This window comes from Trifolium pratense, linkage group LG6, assembly GCF_020283565.1.
Source record: "Trifolium pratense cultivar HEN17-A07 linkage group LG6, ARS_RC_1.1, whole genome shotgun sequence".
NCBI lineage: Eukaryota > Viridiplantae > Streptophyta > Magnoliopsida > Fabales > Fabaceae > Trifolium > Trifolium pratense.
In genome coordinates, this window is record NC_060064.1 from 3321756 (window position 1) to 3342461 (window position 20706).

Here is a 20706-nt window from a genome sequence, read left to right on the forward strand (position 1 = left end):
TATTCTTGGTGATAATATCTACGGTAGCCTTGTTGCTCTCATATTGGTTAAAGTAATGAATGCATTGCTCATTCTTTTTAAAACAATAATGTGATGCTCGTATTCCACAAGTGAACTATATAATGAACAAATATTATACATTTCCACCAAGTTTTCAATACTGTAGTAGACTCCTTTACTGTCAATATATAAAATATTTATAATTTTCAACAATAGAAAAGTTTAAAAATCGAATTATTAGATGTTTTTGTAAGTGTAAGAGAAAGCATGACCTCTAATGTAACATTTGGTGCAAACCAGGATTGGATTGTTCAATCAATTTTCCATTCCATTGGCTTTCTATCTATACATAAACAGGCGGTGGTCAATGGCATAGTATTCAATTGAGCAATTGTATCGCCCTGCAAAAACGAATATACAACCAACAATATTTGAACGGAAAAAATTATAATAATACTCTTCTTTAAAGCCGAATGAATATTGTACAGTATAACATCGAAGTAAAACTAAGTTACTCAAGCAGAAGAAAACTAATATTTGCATAATCCACAAATTCATACAATGCACCATTAAATGTTGAACTAGCTTCAGAAAATACCACAATCAAGATCTAATAACTTCTGCCCCAGTATGACCACTTCTTTGCAGGCTTGCCGGACGCAAAGCATATGGTTCCTATAAAGTCAATCACACAAGGTTTTGTTATTCAACAATAGTATATAGAAGGTTCATACAGCAAACCAAAGCAGCAAATAGATTATAACCTTCAGTTGTATAAAATACTATATAAGTAACACATTAACAGCCATATTTGAACAAGAGTTTATACCTTCGGGGAGTTCTGGCTGATCAAAGGGACTGCAGAGTGTCTTTGCTGCTCCAGTCTCACCCTTTGTCCTTGCTTTGACATCTTCTTCAACCTCCTGAAGCATTATAAACCAAAAACAGTTACCAAGAAAACATCAAAACATGATACAAAATATATAGCCAGTGGGCAGGCATATCGAAGTATTACAAATAGCATTATATGAGAACGTTAAAAATAAAAATATACATTAGACAAACGGGTATCGAAAATTTCAACAATACTTTTAGATACGAGAAGGTAATTGATAAATTGAGCTTCAGTTTTATTATGAACTTATGACATTCTCAACAAGTGCAAAATTGACATTCTTATGACATGCATTAGAAATGGACCAATATAAAATATGATCAGTCCAATCATTTATTTATTTTGACAATCGAATCATATGTTTTAGTTTTTTTAAACCGGTAATGAAGAAAGACCTTCTACATGAACCAACAGACAGACAAGACATTTTAGAAATAAAGCTTTTATTTACCAACTGGCAAGCACAGTTTTGATATAGTTTTTTTGTATTAGCTCATGACAGAAAAATGCATCTTAGCTAAATATATCATAATTGACCGCAATCAGAGTGACAATATAATAGAGGTTTAGACTACAAAACAGTGAAATGCCTAAAAAACAAAACTTGGCAAAGCATACTATCATTAAAACTGGATTATTGTAATTGTATAAAAAATACACAACCCATACCTTCTCATCAGCCCAAGGAGCTAAGATCATCTTTTTTTGATTTAAAGCTTCTATAAACTCCTCCCAAGTATGTATGACCTGAATACACTCATCCCGTTTTTGTTTTGCGACATCAAACAGATTCTGTTGAATATTATCAAGCAATTTTTTGATTTCCTCAACCAAACCAGCATTCGCAATGTCTATTTTTGCTCCACTGTCACGACGAACAGCACGAACCTGTGACAAATTGAATCAATTTAAGTAGAAGCAAAATTGCATTTTTGAAAATTAGTGCAAAAGGCCAACATTAATGACCTGCTTATTGGCTAAATCCTTTGGCCCAATTTCAATCCTCAGAGGAACACCTTTCATTTCCCACTGAGAATACTTCCATCCGGGTGAATAGTTATCTCTCGAGTCTGACTCAGCGCGAATTCCTGCTTCCAACAACGCATTCACAGTTTCAGAACAAGCATCCAAGATTCCTTGAGTATCAGCATCTTTGTATGGCACAGGAATCACAATAACTTGAACTGATGCTACTTTAGGAGGCAGCACCAATCCCTTATCATCGCCATGTACCATCACCATCACCCCAATCTGTTAAAAAATCAGAAAGAAACATTAATGCAATCATATGTAGACAAATCCTACAATGCATGCATATTGAAGAAATTAAAGCTTACAGTTCGGGTACTGTAGGCCCATGAGTTTTGCCAGACCATTGCTCTCTCTCCCTTCTCATTTTCATAGTTTATGTCAAACATCTTGGCAAAATTTTGTCCCAAACAATGAGAAGTTGCACCTTGAATGCCACGACCAGTATTTGGAATAAAGGCCTACGAAGATTGAACATTAAAATTTTCTAAACTTTCTAAGTGTTTATGATACAGACAACTTATCAATGTCAGCATAAGAATGGCAGACACGCACCTCAACACTGGTAGTGTAAAGTCCACCCGCAAACTTCTCAAGCTCACTTTTCTTACCCTTTATGACAGGAACTGCCAAATACTCTTCGTATATACGCCTATATAACTCCAAAATCTCAAGAACCTGAAACAATAATAGTTTAGAACATTTTGAAAAATGAACTTTCAAAAGATAGGAAATCTGTGAGCGTGGGTGGAAAAATGAACATATTAGTATCAGGAAATTGTATGTGTGTGAAGCAGAGAGGACGTTAATAGCCAATTTAAGCACTATAAACAAATGAAAAAAAGTTCATAAAGCATAAGATACATGAAAGGCCTTAAAGACTCTAATTACAGACATAAAAGATGAAAAAAAATAATGCAGATTATACATATGAAAAGAGACAAAGAAAAGAGAAATTCCCAAAATAACTATTTGATGGAATACCTCTGTATCTGCTTCCTCCTTAGTAGCAAAAGCAGTGTGTCCTTCTTGCCAAAGAAACTCGCGACTCCTGCAATTAAAATTTGTATAAGCACCCTGAAATGGACTATAAACAAGTTCCATATGAAGTAAATGTGCACACTGAAAACAATTTCTGAAACATGTTAATAAAAAGATATAAGATATTTGGTATATAACAATTATTGTTTCTTCTAAGGCTGCTTCATTATGACCGATCCACCAGAATCATCACCAGATGATTCATAAATAAAGCGTGCAGAATTGAAGGCATTATGTAAGGCATATACAAATAGTGCTGACTATTAAAACTACGAAATAAGCTTTAAGTTCTATTATGTTAGCAGTAGACGCCAAATTTGCTATAACAGAGAAAGGAAAGCATGGTAAAAGAAAAAGAAGTGCCTGATGAATGGTGTAGGATTGCTGAACTCCCATCTAACAACGTTGCACCACTGATTAAGTTTCAGTGGCAAATCACGGTGTCCCCTTATCCACTTGGAGTAGTAAGGATACATAACCGTTTCACTAGTTGGACGAATAGCAATAGGAATCTCTAGCTCAGATTTTCCAGATCTTGTCACCCAAGCCACCTGGGAAAAGGGCAAGACATATAATCATTAAATTAAAAAAGTGATTTTAACACAAACAAAGTCACAGATAAATAAGACAGACTTTAGCATATCATATCCCTGATAGAGAGACTCATCCACATAACAAATACATTTTTTAGGAGCAAACCAATCAACATGAGTATGCAAGGAGAACGTTCCCAGTTTCGACAAGAAGACACAACCAAACTCATTGAACAATCTACATTTAAATAACCCTCACCTCTGGAGCAAAACCCTCGATATGGTCCTTCTCCTTTTCCAGAACAGTAGAAGAAACAAACACAGGGAAATAGCAGTTCTTGATCTTCATCTTCTTTATTTCTGGATCAAAAAACGCCTGAACATTTGTTTTGAAAATAAAACAACCATGTTAGAGCTACATAACACTTCACAGAAACAAGTCAACAACTATGCAATTCACTAATTCATATATCCATATCTAAGGAAGTTTTAGTTTCTCAGAAAAATGCCACTAATAGGAAAAAACGTTATTCATACATAGTCAAAACAAAAAACTTGAGTACAAAATCGCACATTATAAATAAACACATTCAGCAATTGATCTAAAACATGAAGAAACAAGTCAACAGCTATGTAATTCCTATGTCCATGTCTAAGGAAGCTTTAGTTTCTCAGAATACCACTAATAGGGGGGAAAAAGCATTCATAAATCGACAACATAAAAAAGTTGAGTATAAAACCGCACATTTATAAATAAACACATTCAGAAATTGATCTAACACATGAAGAAACAAGTCAACAACTATGTAATTCCTATATCCATGTCTAAGGAAACTTTAGCATCTCGGAAAAACACCACCAATGAGAAAAAACGGCATTCATACATCGACAACATAAAAAAGTTGAGTATAAAATTGCAAATTATAAATAAACACATTCAGAAATTGATCTAAAACATGAAGAAAGGAGTCAACAACTATGTAATTCCTATAGCAATGTCTAGCATCTCGGAAAAATGAGAAAAAACAGCATTCATACATTGACAACATACAAAAGTTGAGTATAACATTGCACATTAAAAATAAACATATTCAACAATTGATCTAAAACATTCAGAATTATTAAGAATCATACTTGCATAATCTCCCAAATAGCCATTGACCAAGGTCTGAGAATATAGCAACCAGAAATGTCATAGTACTCAATCATCTCACCATTAACAACAACCTGTAAAATCAATCAAAATAAAAAGTCAAACACAACATTCAAATGACACAATACTAAAATCAAAATCAGATTGATATGAAGAACTTTGACCAAAAACAAATCTAGGTCAAAAGGAAAATTAGAAAGTAATGAATTGAAATTATAGTACCTCAGAATACCACTCTCCGAAGTTATCAGCCTTCTTATTAGTTAAACCTAATCCAGTCTCTTTCTTCACTTCCTTCTTCTTCCCTCCACCACCACCAGATTGTTGTTGTTTTGGTTGTTTAGGTTGTTTAGGTTGTTTAGGTTGTTTTCCACCGCCGCCGGATTGTTGTTTTGTGGCTTCGGTACCAGCCATTGTGAAGGAGGAGCACCTGATCCTGTAATCGATGAAATGTTAACGATGAAGAATTGAAGAAGAAGAAGAAGAAGAAGAAGATGAAGAAAATGGATTGATTGTTACCTGTTTGAGAAAAGGCGTGAGAGAATGGAGCGTGCAAGAGCGATGGTGGCGTAATGAATTGGACTCTCTCACTGAACTCTCTCTCTCTCTTTCTCTAGCTAGGGTTTTCTTTTTACTCTTTATCAAATCTCAATTAAGCTCTTAGACCATTCACAATGGAGCATTCCAACTTTGTACTTTGAGTACTTAAATGGGTCCCACATTGACACATCACTAATTTATTATTTTTTAATAATAGTAACTAATAGGTACTCAACCCCTCCAATGGAGCACTTCTTAAAAAGTTCTAAAATGGGTCCCATCAATAATTTCACATCATTACAATAACTTATTATTTAATTATATATTTTATAATATAAATTGATTGAATGATAAAATTACAAAATTAGTAAGTACTATTTTTTTTTATAATTCGAAAAATAATTAAAATTCAAAATTTAATTTAAAATAATATTGCCAAATTTTAAGAATTAGATAATTAAAAAATAATTTAAAATTACATTACATAATTTTAAAAACAATTAATTTTGTTGATCATCATGCCCAAAACGTTGCCAAATATGCTCGACAAGATCATGTTGAAGTTGAAGATGAGTTTGCCTATCTTGAATTTGTGCTCTTCTTGACAAGTGTAGCCCATTATGGATAAATACCATCGGCTAAATAATACCCCATATTATATTAGGTTCTATTTACCGAATATTGCACCAACGTCTATATGGTTGGCATTAAATTTTTTTAGAGGCATGCCAATTCAAAAATTATGTTTTTGTGATGTACAAAAATAAAATTGTGTTTTTGTACCATTAATTCAAATTGAATATAGAAAATAAAGTGGGCTCATGAAAATAATATTTTAATGAAAAATAAGGTGGGTCCAAGAGGAGAGAGAGGGTTCTTATTTTAGATGTAGTACCTAATAGGTACTCAAATGAGTGGTACTCCAATGATAGTACCTAATAAGTACCATAAGTACCTAATAGGTACTACACCATTGGAGATGGTCTTAGTACTTTATTTATATGTTTAAACAAAACAAACAACGTGCTAATAGGGAAAATTTATACTAGTACTATGTAAGATTTTTTATAAATAAAAAAAGATATACTATGTAAGATTTTTGTATGCTTTTCCATCTATTTTTTTTTTTGGTACAACTTATCCATCTATTTTTTTTTTACAACTTTTCCATCTAATTTATCCTTTTTATTTATAAAAGTTATAAATTATCTTTCTATTCACTCGAAATATCTTTTATTCACGTATTTTATATCCATGCACCTTTCAAATCTTTAAAATATTTTAAAATCTATTATTTAAAAATTTGATTGTAAAATCTTTGAGGTTATATCGCAGTCGGGCGGTCACTTCGATGGCCAATTAAAATAGGATTTGTTCTCGAACTTATGATATATTGATAAGCAGCCCAACCGGCATTTTGGTAGTTTTGGATTTGAAAAATCATACATTATTATAAATAGCTATTAACAAAAATAGCTCATCCGGCGTTTTGATAGTTACTATTAATCCACAAATTCAAGCTCGTAGAAATGTCGAATATCAATCGTTCCATTTTGTGTGTGTAAAATCTAAATTTTTAATGGCTTGTTATTTTGTCTATTTTTTTTTTTTGTTACAAAAAATAAAATAAAAAAAAAAAATTTAAAAAAAAAAAAAAAAAAAAAAATTATTTTGTCTATCTACTAAAAAAAAGTAATATGAAAAAATTAAGATACATTTTAATTGAAGTTATTTTTTCTAACCTCAAATATCCTTAAAATGAAATAAAGTTTCAATTGTATCTAACACCTTCATTACACTTACAAAATTGAGTTTTTAAACATTAGTCAATATTTACATAAAATAAAATGTATCATTGAAAGAAATAAAACTAACTGAACTGAACTACTTATATCTTATAATTGTCAATATTATTAGCGTTAGTTAAGACCTTTAAAAGTTGTGGATCTGGTTTGCGTTAGTTTTGACACTATAGTCTTTGAACTAAACAAAAAAATTATGCAATAACCTAGTAATATACTAGTATAATTTAGTGATGCATTGGGTGAAACCAAGTCGCGGAAGATACAAATGCAGCATTGATGCTTCTCTCTCTATTAGCAATTAGCAACAAGGCAGGAATTGATATACACACAAGAGATGCTCATGGAAGCATTGTGAATGCAAGAACCAAATGGATAGAACCTATTCTTGATGTGTACATTGCAAATAATCTCTATAGTAGATAATCTCTACGATAGCAAAACTTACAACTCTGATCTTGGCGATATCTTAGGAGATTGTAGGATTATCGTAGCTACAAATCTTATGAACTCTCATGTAAGGTTCATTAGGAGACAATCGAATGAAGTCAGCCATAGACTTACTCGGATGGCTACATCTCTAGCTAGTTTCCATAATTTTAAAGATATTCCCACATGTATTTCCGATATTATATTGAATTAAATGAGATAAGCCGTTTACAGTAAAAAAAAAATAAAAAATTTAGTGATACAAACAAGTTATGCAAAAGAGATAGATACGCTTGTAAAAAAAAAAGAAGAGATAGATACTACTTTTATAATTTTCAAAAAATAAGTCATTTATAAACCAAATCAATTTTCAAACATTTTCCACAACTAAAGAAATAAAAGAAGGAAAAAAATGGCAATCAACAAGTACTATTAAAAAATATAAATAAAGAGAAATCCTTTATTGCTCTATGGTAACATTAACTGACATCATGTAAACTGTGAAAATTTCTGCCGAAGGATATCCTCAAATAAAAAAACCAAAAAACCAAAAAAACAAAAGAAACAAAAGAAAAACATTTTTTCTAAGTGCAACTTGCACCTTTATGGAGGTTTCTCAAAATGAATGGGAGAGGCTCCGAATCAACAAGAGTTTTGGAACATCTGCAAGGTTTCACTCTATGTATCTATTCCACAAAAGATGCCTTCACCAAGACCTTTTTCCGGGTTTAATAAATCAAACCATGCGACTGTAGACAACCGGTCTCATCAGCTCGGTTGCGGGGGTACGACCTTTAAACTTCGCATCCATTCACAGAAACTTGGATCATCGAAGTGAACAAAACTGCTTTTCAGCTTTGTTCTTTGTTCTGATGTTAATGTTCGTAGTTGTGGAAACCTTGCCTCCTGCAAAAATTGCATCATTCAGTATAGAAGTAATTTAATTAGAACAACATAATTTGGAGTTTCACATCAAATCAAAGGATAATAAAGTGCTAGTGTTGTTCACCTGCTCATAAGGAGGATCCTTGTGAGCTGGTATGAGACGCGACACAAAATATCGAGCCTGCGAGCTACCCTCCTGTTTTCAAATGCAAATAACGAGTTATATAGCTTAATTTACGAGCAGAAAACGGTGTCGGGAATGTATAATAATAAGTAAAGAAAAAAACTAACCTTGAATGCTAGGATACGAGGAGCTGGAAAACGGAATTCAGTCAGTTCTTCAGCCAATGTCCTGCATGCAGCCAAAGCAGCGGCACTTTTTCCTTCATCATATACAAGTTCAGCACCCTAGAAGATCCACCCATAAAATATTAAGAAAATGTATGTATATTAGGAGAAAGCAAACAGAACTAGAATATGAAAATTCGAAATAGAGAAAGAAACTACAAATATGGCTGGCCAACAATAATGTTCCAAGAACTACCAAACAAGCTGAAGAAATAGTATATAATATATTTTTGTGAAGGGTAAGTTTCAATATCCTGGTTTCGATTATAATTTTACAACATAGTTTTCCGCATGGTTGTGTGCAATGAGACTACAATGGCATTACTTAAAATACTTGTGTTTCTTCTCACATTAAAACACATGGGTTGTTGTTGTGGGTCGAATGCACATTCAACGATTCAAGTGTGTTTGTCGCAAAAACAAACACACTATAAGTTTGACATTTGTTACGATTAAAACTAGGAAGACCAAAATTAAACTTTATTTAAATTGAAGTACAGATGTGTGGTTTAGCCCCCAAACATTTCAACTAACAATCTGTAAGACAGACCTTAAATATAAGGTTACAACCATACAAAATTAAAATTACAGATGTGTGGTTTATTATGAATTATCGACCAAAAGACCAAAATGGACGAGTACAACTTGTCAATTGCAACACTGGTTGGCCATATGCCATCAGCCAGTTACTGCTGCAATGTCAGCGGCAGGCCTGGTGACACAAATGACAGGGTGGTCTTCCCTTTCAAAAGAACAAGAGAAGAAAGGAAGATGAAAATAAGGAAACAAGGAAGAAAGCACCTATGTGCCTCTGTCTGTGGCTCAAATGTATTGCTCCACTCAATACTGCACATTATTAATGACTGTGACCAGACCAATATTGGTCTCTACATTTCACAATGCAGCAACATTTCAAGTCCATTACCATTACCATGAAAACTAACCTTTTGTCTATTAGAAGTTACACAACAGAAAGACAATGACTGCCAGTAGTAATTTATCCACATCTGTAACTAAGAAAATTTCATGCTATAAGAGAAAAGAGGAGGCATACCAGCCAAATGAAGACATCAGTGCCATGGTCAAGTACAACAGCAGTATCAGATTGCATAGCAAGATCATAAGCCGGTAGCTCCTCAAAAGTTCCACCCTCCCTGTGCATTAGACAACGTGGAGCCACCATTCTGAGCGATAGATCAAAGGATGCATTTAGAAACAGGTTCCTCAACACAGACCTCTCATCTTCATGGCCAATAATGCATCCCAATAGTGGGCCTCTCCTGAGATGGAAAAGGAGCTCCGGTAAGAGAGACAGCTCCTTTGGGAAGCAATGAAGTTTTGATTTGGGTAATTGAGAGCCAAATTTTAGACCAATATCTTTGATTCTTTCATCTATTGTTGCCCGCATATCAACAGCAACAGAATGGTTTTTGGCTCGTAAAAGAGTTCTCTTTGCAATGAGGACCGCAGCCACTTCATCTTGAACACTCTCAAGATATCCCGAAATACTATCTACTGTTGGCAATCTTACAGTAATGACCCTTGAGACATCCGCCTGATACACATTTGAATACTGAATTGCAAACTGGAAAAAAACAAAATCGCCTTTGATATCTCCTTTGGTTTCCATGGAGAGAGAGAAGCTCTGTGTCTCTTCAACACTTAGCATTTGAATATAAAGAGCGGTATCGTTTTTAAATGTTTCATGGGTGTCTACATGCGACTCTTCCCCCGGACCCACAACTTGCGTAATGAGAATATCATCTGATGTCCGCAATTCTAACAATCCATGGGAGCCTGCTGATCTGGCAGATGCCCTTTGTAAATTAACGCCGAAGGCTTCTCCAAAATCATCGTGAAGAACCAAAACACCACCTGATGCTTTTGCAAGAGGATGTAAGATAGGAACTCTTACAGGGCATGTTCCAGCACATAAAATATCAACCAATATATTGTGTCGATGAGCCTCGCGACCTAAATTCTCCATCCATTTTAATGCTGTCTTTTCCATATATGGATAATTAGGGTGGTTAAAAGAATGAGGAACAGATCCAGGCCCATAAGTGTTTGGACCACCAGCACAGACAATAATTCTACTATTACCCCCTGATCTTTTGACTACCCCTCGGGACAGATCGGCAGATGGGCCCTGAATTATAGCGAGAGCAACCTCAACAGCAGTTCCTAGGCACCGATCTCTGGAAGCTTCTGGTACATTCAACTTATATGGTCTCAATGATGAAAATATAGAATGCGCTACAGCCAGTGAAGCATGCATTGGTGACAAATATATACCGGTACCATAAATCAAAGCCTTCAAAGAATCTTGACTTGGTGACTTGTCCCCGGGAAGCACATCGGCAGATGCAACTGACTCTTCTGAAAAGTCATACACTGATACAGTACGGCCGTATAGTATAATTCCTAATCTTGTTGTTGGAGGGAGAGAATCAACAAATGCATGCAACGAGCTCTGAAGATGGTGTAAGTGAGGTTCATCTAAACATTCATCTATTACAAGAACTACTGGCGCAGACATTCTGGAATCTGAAACTGGAACATAACCAGGTCTCTTGGTCCCAGTTTGAACAAAGTCAACCATTGGTGAGGATAATTCTGGAAATCTGTGAAGATCTTCCTTGCTATGTGCAATGTACTCACCATCACTTCCATTCAGTTTTCGACAAATAACACACTGCCACTGGCCTGATCCAAGCAATATATTGCAATATATATTTGCATATGCCCCACAGCTTTGACAGCGATGGGGATCACGCTGTATTACCTGGGGACCTGTTGAGACCTCCCTCCCAGGAGAGACCAATGCCCCGAAACCCAAACTGGGCACATTAGCTTGTTTCTTCTGCTTCAATACCTACTTATCAAATGGAAATAATAAGTTTATACATAAAAAAGTATGTCATTGATTAAAAAAAAGATAATCTGGCCCTGTTTGGATAAGAGACTTAATTAAGCTATACTAGGAGAAACGCTTATCATCATATAAATGCTTACGTATAAACTATTTCCATAACAAATGTAAAATAAAGTCGAATTATTTACATATAAAGCTATTTTGAAGAGAGCTTATGGAAATATGCTGAAAACAGCTTATGGACATGGCAACAGTTGTTTCAATAAGCTCTCCAAAATAGTCTCACAACTGCTTATACTAGTAAATAAACTCAAATAAACCGATTCAAACACGCCCTTTATTAAATAGTAATTCAATGTAAGATAATAAAGCAGAACTCACCTTATGAGCTGAAAACAGTACAAAGGATGATGACTCCCCAAGTGGAATGTGATCCTCTAATCCACCAGAAGGTTGTGACTGCAAGTCGAACGATCCATTTGAGTAAGGGGGGGACGATGAGGTTGGCAAAGAAGATGCAGTAGAAAGAGCCGGCGGCTGAGGCAAAACCGGTGATGTTCGAAAAGGAACAGCGGCCGGACGGACAGGTGATGTAAAGACAGGAGGTCCAGGAGGGGTGCTCAAGTGAGGAACTGGACTGCCATTTGCAGAATGAATAGAACCTTGATCTTTCTGTAAATGTAAAATTGGTGGAGGAAATCTAGGTGGTGCTGCAAAAGTTGGAGGAGGTGGAGGAGGATGAATTGGAGTTTGTCTATCTTGTTCTTGTTCTGGGTTTGAAGGGATGAACCCAACATTAGGTTGTGTTGGGTTATTAGCCATTGAAAATCAAGATAACTCAAAATACACTTACAATTACAACAAAACAAACAAACAAACCCAGTATCAAGAATATATATTTATTCAAAGATTGTGACTTGACTCCATAGAATTTGCAGAGACCTGATGAATTGAAACACCCAGAATTGGAATTCCTGAACAAGAAAAGAAAAGATCGGAAATTGAAGAAGACAAAAACTAGGGTTTTGAGAATGAAGATCAAGAATTGAATGTATAATAGTGAAAGAAAAGAATTTGGGGAATTACGTACCTGAGAGAGAGAGAGAAGAAAGATGAAAATTGTTGATTCGGAATCCTGAATTGGGATCGGGGAAGATGGAAAATTGTTTCTTTCACTCACTCGCTCGCTCGCTCGCTCCAATTGTTTCTTGAATTGAAGTATTTTAAATGGAAAAGAAAAAGAACCACGCAGTGAAAGAAACAAAGAAACCACTCTCAACTAAACTGAATTGAGGTTTTTCTTACAGTACTATGTTCATGTTATGTTACGACTTACGACAGCTTCTCAATATTGAGCGTGTGCGTGATGTGATTTCTTCAAAAAAAAAAAAAAGATTGAGATTTGAGAAATTCCATGTCATCTAAAGCCACGTCATTGCTTAACTACCAATGGAACCGCGGAAACACGTGTGCCACTGCCAACTAATACCGAGTTTTTATTAGTGTAATCATATAAGATTTTAGTTTTCTTTATATGAGTTGCAATTTTATAGTCAAATGTCACTTTGTTTTTTATTTTTGATGTATTCCTTATTTTATTATTTTCAATAAGAGTTGGAGGCATACCTAATTATACTTGTAGACAATATTGCTCATGAGAAATGTTAAAATAAGTTTTGATTATAGAATATGATTCATATATGGTGGATTTGCCTATTTGTTCCGCGTGATCTCATTTTTTGAAAATTATGTATCAAATAGTGTATTTGCTTACTACGTTCTATGCAATTTAAGGTTCCAAATAGCTTATCTACTTACTCATCTCTCGTTCTCTTGGAGTTTATTCTCACTATTCACTTGGTGAAATTTTATTCCAACTTTATTAGTCCCAATTTTTTAGTCTATTGTTTGGTTCACATTTTTTTTTGCTTGGTCCTTTTGTTTTTGGTTTATTTTTCTTTTTCTTGGCGAGGTTTGTGTCTCTTCAAAATTATTGTTAGTTTTTGTCCCTCTTATTTAATATTTTCTTGAACATTTATTTTATTTTTCTTATTATATTATATAAACTCGAATATTTGTTGTTGTTAATATATAAGTTTGGACGAAGATTTTATATATTTGAATTTAGGTTTAGTTATTTGGTTAAGGTAAAGAAAGTCTTATAGATGAATTTAAGATTTAACATGTGTCATCTTCTTATTTGTTTAAAGAAATGTCATCTTATTCTTATAAATATTCCACTATTTTATTTTCAGCCGTAACGTAAACAATCTTTTAGAATATGTAATTAATTTATCCAAAAAATTATATTATTATGTAAATTAAATTAATAATTTTTGAATTATTGGTGAATTTTAGTTGTGTGTAAATATGTTTAAATATATGTGTGATTATATTTTCTAAATATATGTAAATATATTTTAACATCTACGGTTTTAATAATTTCTAAAATTTATTTTGACAAATGAGCATCAACAATTTTTATTTAATAATTTTTGTCTTTTTTTAATTTAATTTAGAAAGTTTTTAGTACAATTATAAGTGGGAGGAAAAAATATTTAGCAAAATTCTTTTCATCGATTCATTTTATGGTTGTAAGAATAAGATGACATGCGTAGATTAAAATAGGATCGTCTATTAAAATTCATATATATTCATATTGAACCATCCAGGATTAGGCAAATGTTATACGATAAATGCATGAAGATTATATATTTGGACAACCTCTAAGTCAAGTTGAATCAATATACTTCTTGCATGTATTACAATTATAAGAACCGCATGACTTGAGTGTCAACTACAAAAAAAAAAAAACTTATTTTAATTTCTACTTTGTTTTTGTTTCTATATTTCTCTTGATCGAGATCAAGTAGATCACCTACACATTGTAGACAATATAATATTTAAAGGGGTTTTCTAACTTAGACCCTAGTTAGGTCTAAGTTAGCAAGGTGCACCTTTTCAATTGGACCAAAATACCCATTCTTTTTAATTAATTAACCAAAATACCCATAATAGACGCGGATCCAGTGTCGCGCGCGTACCGAAGGACCATGGTTACAGACCGTTGATTTCCATCAGACAGCCAAGATCTGATCTCATCAAGACTGTCTGATCAATCAGACAGCCCAGATCATCCTGATCCATCAAATTCCAGCGCGTGCGCCACACTAGATTACACCCTGGAGAGAGAAAATTTTGCTTTTTAAAAGTAGGACACGTGTCACACAATGGTTGGCTGGACGTGATTTTTGTTCATTTAATACTTTGAACTCAATTATTTCGTTGTAAATTAATTTTTTATTATTTATTTTTTATACCAAAATTCATAATTTTTTTTTTCTACAAATAGAGACTTGGTTCGTTTGATTTGGACACCGAAAAAAAATGCAATTTTTCACTACCTTAATCTCATTTTTTGTCTACTAAATACGTTACTTGTGTGTTGTAATTTAACACGCATCACTCAACCAACTCACTGAAACCATTATACCAGGAAAATAGTAGATAATATTCTGGAACTTTTGGTATATTTTATGAAATTTTTGGAGAGCTGAAACTATTTTTAGTTAATTAAATGAGATAAAACGGTAATTAAAAACTAATGTTTGCTTCTGAAACCATTTTACTGGTAGAATTGTTGCACATAGTTGTATTCTGAAACCATTTTACTGGTAGAATGGTTTCAATGAGTAATTTATTAATTGTGTTTGCTTCTGAAACCATTTATCTGGTACAATGGTTTCAGAGAGTTGTAATCTGAAACCATTTTGCTGGTAGAATGATTTCAGTAAGTTGATTATTAGTTATTTGCTTCTGAAACCATTTAGCTTGTAGAATGGTTGCACATAGTTGTACTCTGAAACTATTTTACTGGTAGAATGGTTTCAGTGAGTAATTTATTAATTGTGTTTGCTTCTGAAACCATTTTGCTGGTAGAATGGTTTCAGTAAGTTGATTCTTAGTTATTTGCTTCTGAAACCATTTAGCTGGTAGAATGGTTTCAGAGATTTGTACTCTGAAACCATTTTCCTGGTAGAATGGTTTCAGTGAGTTGATGTAAGGTAGTGAAAAATGAGATTAAGGTAGTGAAAAATTGGGTTTTTTTTTCTGTGTCCAAATCAAACGAACCAAGTCTCTATTTGTAGAGAAAAAAAAATTATGAATTTTGGTATAAAAAAAAAATAAAAAATTAATTTACAACGAAATAATTGAGTTCAAAGTATTAAATGGAAAAAAATCACGCCCAGCCAATCAGACAGCGACACGTGTCCTGCTTTTAAAAAGTAGATTCTTCTCTCTCCAGGGTGTAATCCAGTGTGGTGCACGCGCTGGAATCTGATGGATTCGGATGATCTGGGCTGTCTGATTGATCAGACAGTCTTGATGAGATCAGATCTTTGCTGTCTGATGGAAATCAACGGCCTGTAACCATGGTCCTGCGGTACGCGCGCCACACTGGATCTGCGTCCATTGATGGTAATTTGGTTAATTAATTAAAAAGAATGGGTATTTTAGTCCAACTGAAAAGGTGCACTTTGCTAACTTAGACCCAACTGGGTCTAAGTTAGGAGCCCCCATATTTAAAAATGAGACACATATTTATATTTCTAAATTATTTGGATTGTCCTCTTTTAATTGAATGCCTCCAACATCAATATACCCTCGATCTATATAAATTTTAAGGCACTTCAAAATCAATAAATAGAAGTCTCTTTTATCCTCTTCAACTTATTCACATGAAAAAAAATAATTATATTCCTATTAATCAACAATTTTTTTATACAAATCTTCTACCTTATATAAAATAATAAATGAAAAAGAAAATAAGAAACAAATAAGCTAAAACATTAGACTAATAAAATAATAAATGAAAAAGAAAAGTTGTCTAATTACAAACATTATATCAATAAAAAAAAATGATGGTTTACAAACTCCATTAGAGTTAAATACACATCCTTACATGAGGTGTCATTTCATAGGCTTTATAAGGAGCAAGGATGCAACGTAAGTAAAAATAGAAGTATGTTTTATTCTGTTCTCCTCCTTCACATGAAAAAATAGTCATATTCATATTAATCGATTCAACTCAAAGTTTAATTAATCATCGAACAAAACACCGGTTGATATTTAAAAAAATATCCAACCTAAAAAAGAAATATAAAAAATTATTAGAGATGTTCTAAACTCAGAGTAGTAGAAAAATTCCAATTTACAAACATATTAATAGGCAACTATCACATATATGTATATCAATTTCTTAATCAATCACATGTAGACATACCTGATATTCTAAGAGGTTAGACACCATCACCTACCAAGGACAAAAACCAATATACTTATGATGTAACTATATATATGCACACGATAGCTTTTAAATCAATTCAAGAGACTATAATGTGTAACTTTAACATATGGAAGGTGAAGATGCATAACTTTTTCTCATGGAGATGTCAGACAAAGAAACCATAGAGTTTTTGCCATGAGATAGATAAATTAAAATTTTGTTAAAACATAGAAGCTAGACTTCAATGTAAATTTACATATTCAATATGGTGGTGATAATTAGCTTTTTGGTTAACTTTATATAGAGCTTGTGTTTGATAATTAGCTAAATTTACATATTCAATATTAGTGTCTCCAAGAATTCTTTGTTTTCAATTACATTAATAGGGAATTGTAACATACAATATATATTTTAATAATATATTGCAATGCAATTAATAAAACAATAACATGATGCATCGTTCCACCTTTCATTGCTTGCAATTCATTTTTGTCTCAATTCAACAACAATAAATTGTGTTAGTTTTTTTTAATATATTATTATTGTTTATTATTTATTATTAGAGTAACTCTATTATATGAAATATGAAAAGGTTTTAATAGAGATTGTAAACTTTTTTTATAGAGTGCCACATCCAATTTCTTTTGAAAATCCATCCAATTTTTGATAATTCTAATGGATATGTATAAATCGATATCGATAGTTGGTCCCTTTTAATTAAATTTTTCATTTGTCATTTAGGGACCAATTAACTATGAAATGAAGAGAATTTCAATAGTCATAGACACTTTTTTTTTTCTTTCTTAGTATTGAAAGAATATATTTTGTGGTTATATTGGTCCCTTTTAATTAAATTTTTCATTTAGGAACCAATTAATTATGCAATGAAGAGAGACACACGTTTTTTTTATTAGTATTGAAAGAATTTCAATAGTCATGAATATTTTGTGGTTATATAAATCTTATATATTAGTTGGTCCTTTTAATTTAATTTTTCATTTTAGTTAGTTGGTCCCTTGTGTAAGAAGTTATATAGTGATAATTTGATATATTGATAATTAAAATTAAAATGATTTAATTAAAGATAATTAAAATTAAAATGATTTAATTTAATTAAAAGAGATGATGAAAATGTTTTTTAATAGAGATTGTAAACTTTTCTTATAGTATAAAGGTGATAAAAAAAAATTTGGGGCCTAAATCCTTTACCAAAAAAATTATTTTTGGGGGTCTAAATCTAGGGCTTCAACACCCTCCACCAGTTCGAAAGTACAAAGATTAAGAAATACTATTCTTCTTTTTTTAGTTTGCATGATATTATAAGAATTTAACATTCAACATGTCATCTTATTCTTAAGACTATCTCACTATGTACTCACTCATAACTATAATATCTTATCTCCTAAATACTATTATGCTTAGAGGGTAATTTAAATAATAAAATAGATAAATATAATATAACATTTTATATTACTTATTAAGATTTCTTTGCCTTTTATTTGTCAGAATTATTTAGCTAGTGGTTTCGTTTATCATTTTCACCATATGCTTAATTCTTTTTCTTTTCTATTTTGGTTTAATTTTATTTTTCTTAGTGAGGTTTATGCCACTATCCTCTCTTTAATTTGTTTGCATCTTTAATTTTATGTGTCTTTTTAAGCAATGGAATATCAAAATTAGTAGTTAAAATGTTGGTGTAATAAAAAAGTATAAATTGTAAAGTAGTGACTAAATTGCTACGCCACTTTTCCTTCATCAATCAAACAAAATATTTGTCTTAGAAACTAAATGGAATCTTACGATTTTTCTTAGTGACTTAAATGAGTTTATTCTAAAAGTAATAAAGAAATTAAAATACAACTTAGCTCAATTACAAACTTGAAAACCTTCGTACCAGCCCAATCCACTTATTTGAATCCTAACCAAGATGATTAAGCATATGAAAACACCTCTAACCAAGTAGAGATTAAATTCTTCCAAATTTGCTTCATACGACCAACTTGTATTACATTTCCAAATCTTCTCTATTAAAACCAAGTACCACTAAAAAAAAGTTAAGAAATTGCAGTTATATATATTTTTCATTGTCGCAATGTTATTCTTGAATATACATTTCATTGCTATATTTGAAAGAAAAAAAGAACCTATCCCAAAAACAATGAGGAAAATACATTTGAAAATAGAATTACATTTTTCCTTGAAACAATAAGATAGTGTAGTTGATTTACTCAAGAGTAGACATGACTTGATGAAATTACTACAAAGAAGGTTAGAAAACACAAAAAAGAAAAAAATAAGATTACAAAATATGAGACCATGGGCAAGTAGTGATGTGTGAGTATCAATATTTATAAAGACCATTGTGGTAAAACATACAGTTTTTTTTTTATATATAATTATTGAAAGGAACTCCAACAATCATGAGGGTTAATTGTATAATATAATAATAATAATTTTGCAGTTATAGTTGCATCATATGAATACCTAAGGGTCAATCATAATTATTTTTATCCCTTGTAATTAATCGTTTGATTTTTTTTTTTTTTTGATAAGCTAACCGTTTGATTGTTGATTTAACCTCTTGCAATGTGTAATAATATATTAATATGATTAATTTATCTTGGTTTTTTTAGAAAATTATATTATATATATTTAATAACAATACTAAAAATTATATATACATATAATTTATATGTACATATTTTAGTGACATATGGATATATTTTTTTGGTTTTTACGTATGAATGTTTTATTGATCCATATAGACGAATTAAGTTTTTTATTTGGGCAAGTATATGGATATTTAGGTTACTCTTAATTATTTAGTCATTTACGTTTTCTATTAATCCATATTTATCATTTTATATATGCCAAAATATAGTCTTTTGGAATTATGGGGGTTTATTTTTCTATTCATGTATTAATCATTAGACATGAAATTTAATTTGTGGAGGATAAATTTTATTTTAGATAGATATTTTTAATAATAATTAAGAGAAGTTGGTAAATTTTCAATAAAAATATGGAGTTTGTTTAGAGGTGCCACATCATCACAATGAAGGCCTATGAGCAATTCAACCTTCCTTTTACTATACAAAGACTCATTTAAAAATATGAAAGTATACATGAGTTAGTTTAAAAACAGGAATCAAAATTTATGTCGAAAGATATTTGTGAGACCAAAACTTGCTAAAACATTTTTTAGGGAATAAAAATAAAATTTAGATATTTATAAGGTATACGAATTTATTTAACTCTAATTTTTATTACTATAAATTTAAATTTTAAATAAATTTTATCTAAGGGATACGAATATCCAATAAAAAAAATCAAGATACCTAGCTAATTACTTACGTTTAAATTTTGTTTTTTTTTTATCTTATTTAAAATCGTTTAATGCACCCCATTTTGATAACTTCCTTAATTCTTATTTGATTTGATATCATAGCTACGCCTTGCCACAATAATGAGGAATGTTCAGATCATATATGTATCCATCCTGAAGCCGTGCCAGAGTGCTTGTTTGATTCATTATCAAGGCAATTCTTTGACTTAAGTGGCGATTTGGTTGGGATTTGCACATGTATTCTAATTTAATGAAAACTCACACATATAAAATGAGCATCGGAGTTTGCCTTTGTTTAATGGACCAATTTCGGACAACATTAGTAGCTTGTGAATGTGTGAAGAAGCCGTAAAAGTTAATTAAAAATAATAAAACTATCTTATTCCTACCTATATGCATGGTAACGTCGGTGATTTTATGATTATATCTCTTGCTTTATTTTTCTTTCTCAAAAATAACAATATTCATTCATTCATTTATTCAAATCTATAGGAGAATACATCAATCGAAATCATTACATATTCAATTTCACAAAAAAATAAT

At 31.9% G+C, this 20706-nt stretch overlaps 2 protein-coding genes across 2 annotated transcripts; both read right to left on the reverse strand.

The window, feature by feature from the left end:
* Window positions 1-430: 430 nt before the first annotated feature.
* LOC123891046 (proline--tRNA ligase, cytoplasmic) lies at window positions 431-5322 on the reverse strand. Its single transcript, XM_045940831.1, has 12 exons — window positions 5171-5322; window positions 4874-5087; window positions 4633-4725; window positions 3758-3874; window positions 3329-3516; window positions 2909-2975; window positions 2480-2602; window positions 2233-2385; window positions 1862-2146; window positions 1565-1783; window positions 830-923; window positions 431-675 (listed from the first exon to the last, which is right to left on the reverse strand). Exons 2-12 carry the CDS (start codon window positions 5063-5065, stop codon window positions 611-613), a joined length of 1596 nt encoding a protein of 531 aa, XP_045796787.1. The 5' UTR covers window positions 5066-5087; window positions 5171-5322; the 3' UTR covers window positions 431-610.
* Window positions 5323-7854: 2532 nt separating this feature from the next.
* LOC123891047 (protein transport protein SEC23-2) lies at window positions 7855-12922 on the reverse strand. Its single transcript, XM_045940833.1, has 6 exons — window positions 12621-12922; window positions 11912-12504; window positions 9710-11530; window positions 8599-8715; window positions 8432-8503; window positions 7855-8328 (listed from the first exon to the last, which is right to left on the reverse strand). Exons 2-6 carry the CDS (start codon window positions 12350-12352, stop codon window positions 8191-8193), a joined length of 2589 nt encoding a protein of 862 aa, XP_045796789.1. The 5' UTR covers window positions 12353-12504; window positions 12621-12922; the 3' UTR covers window positions 7855-8190.
* Between the last annotated feature and the right edge of the window lie 7784 nt (window positions 12923-20706).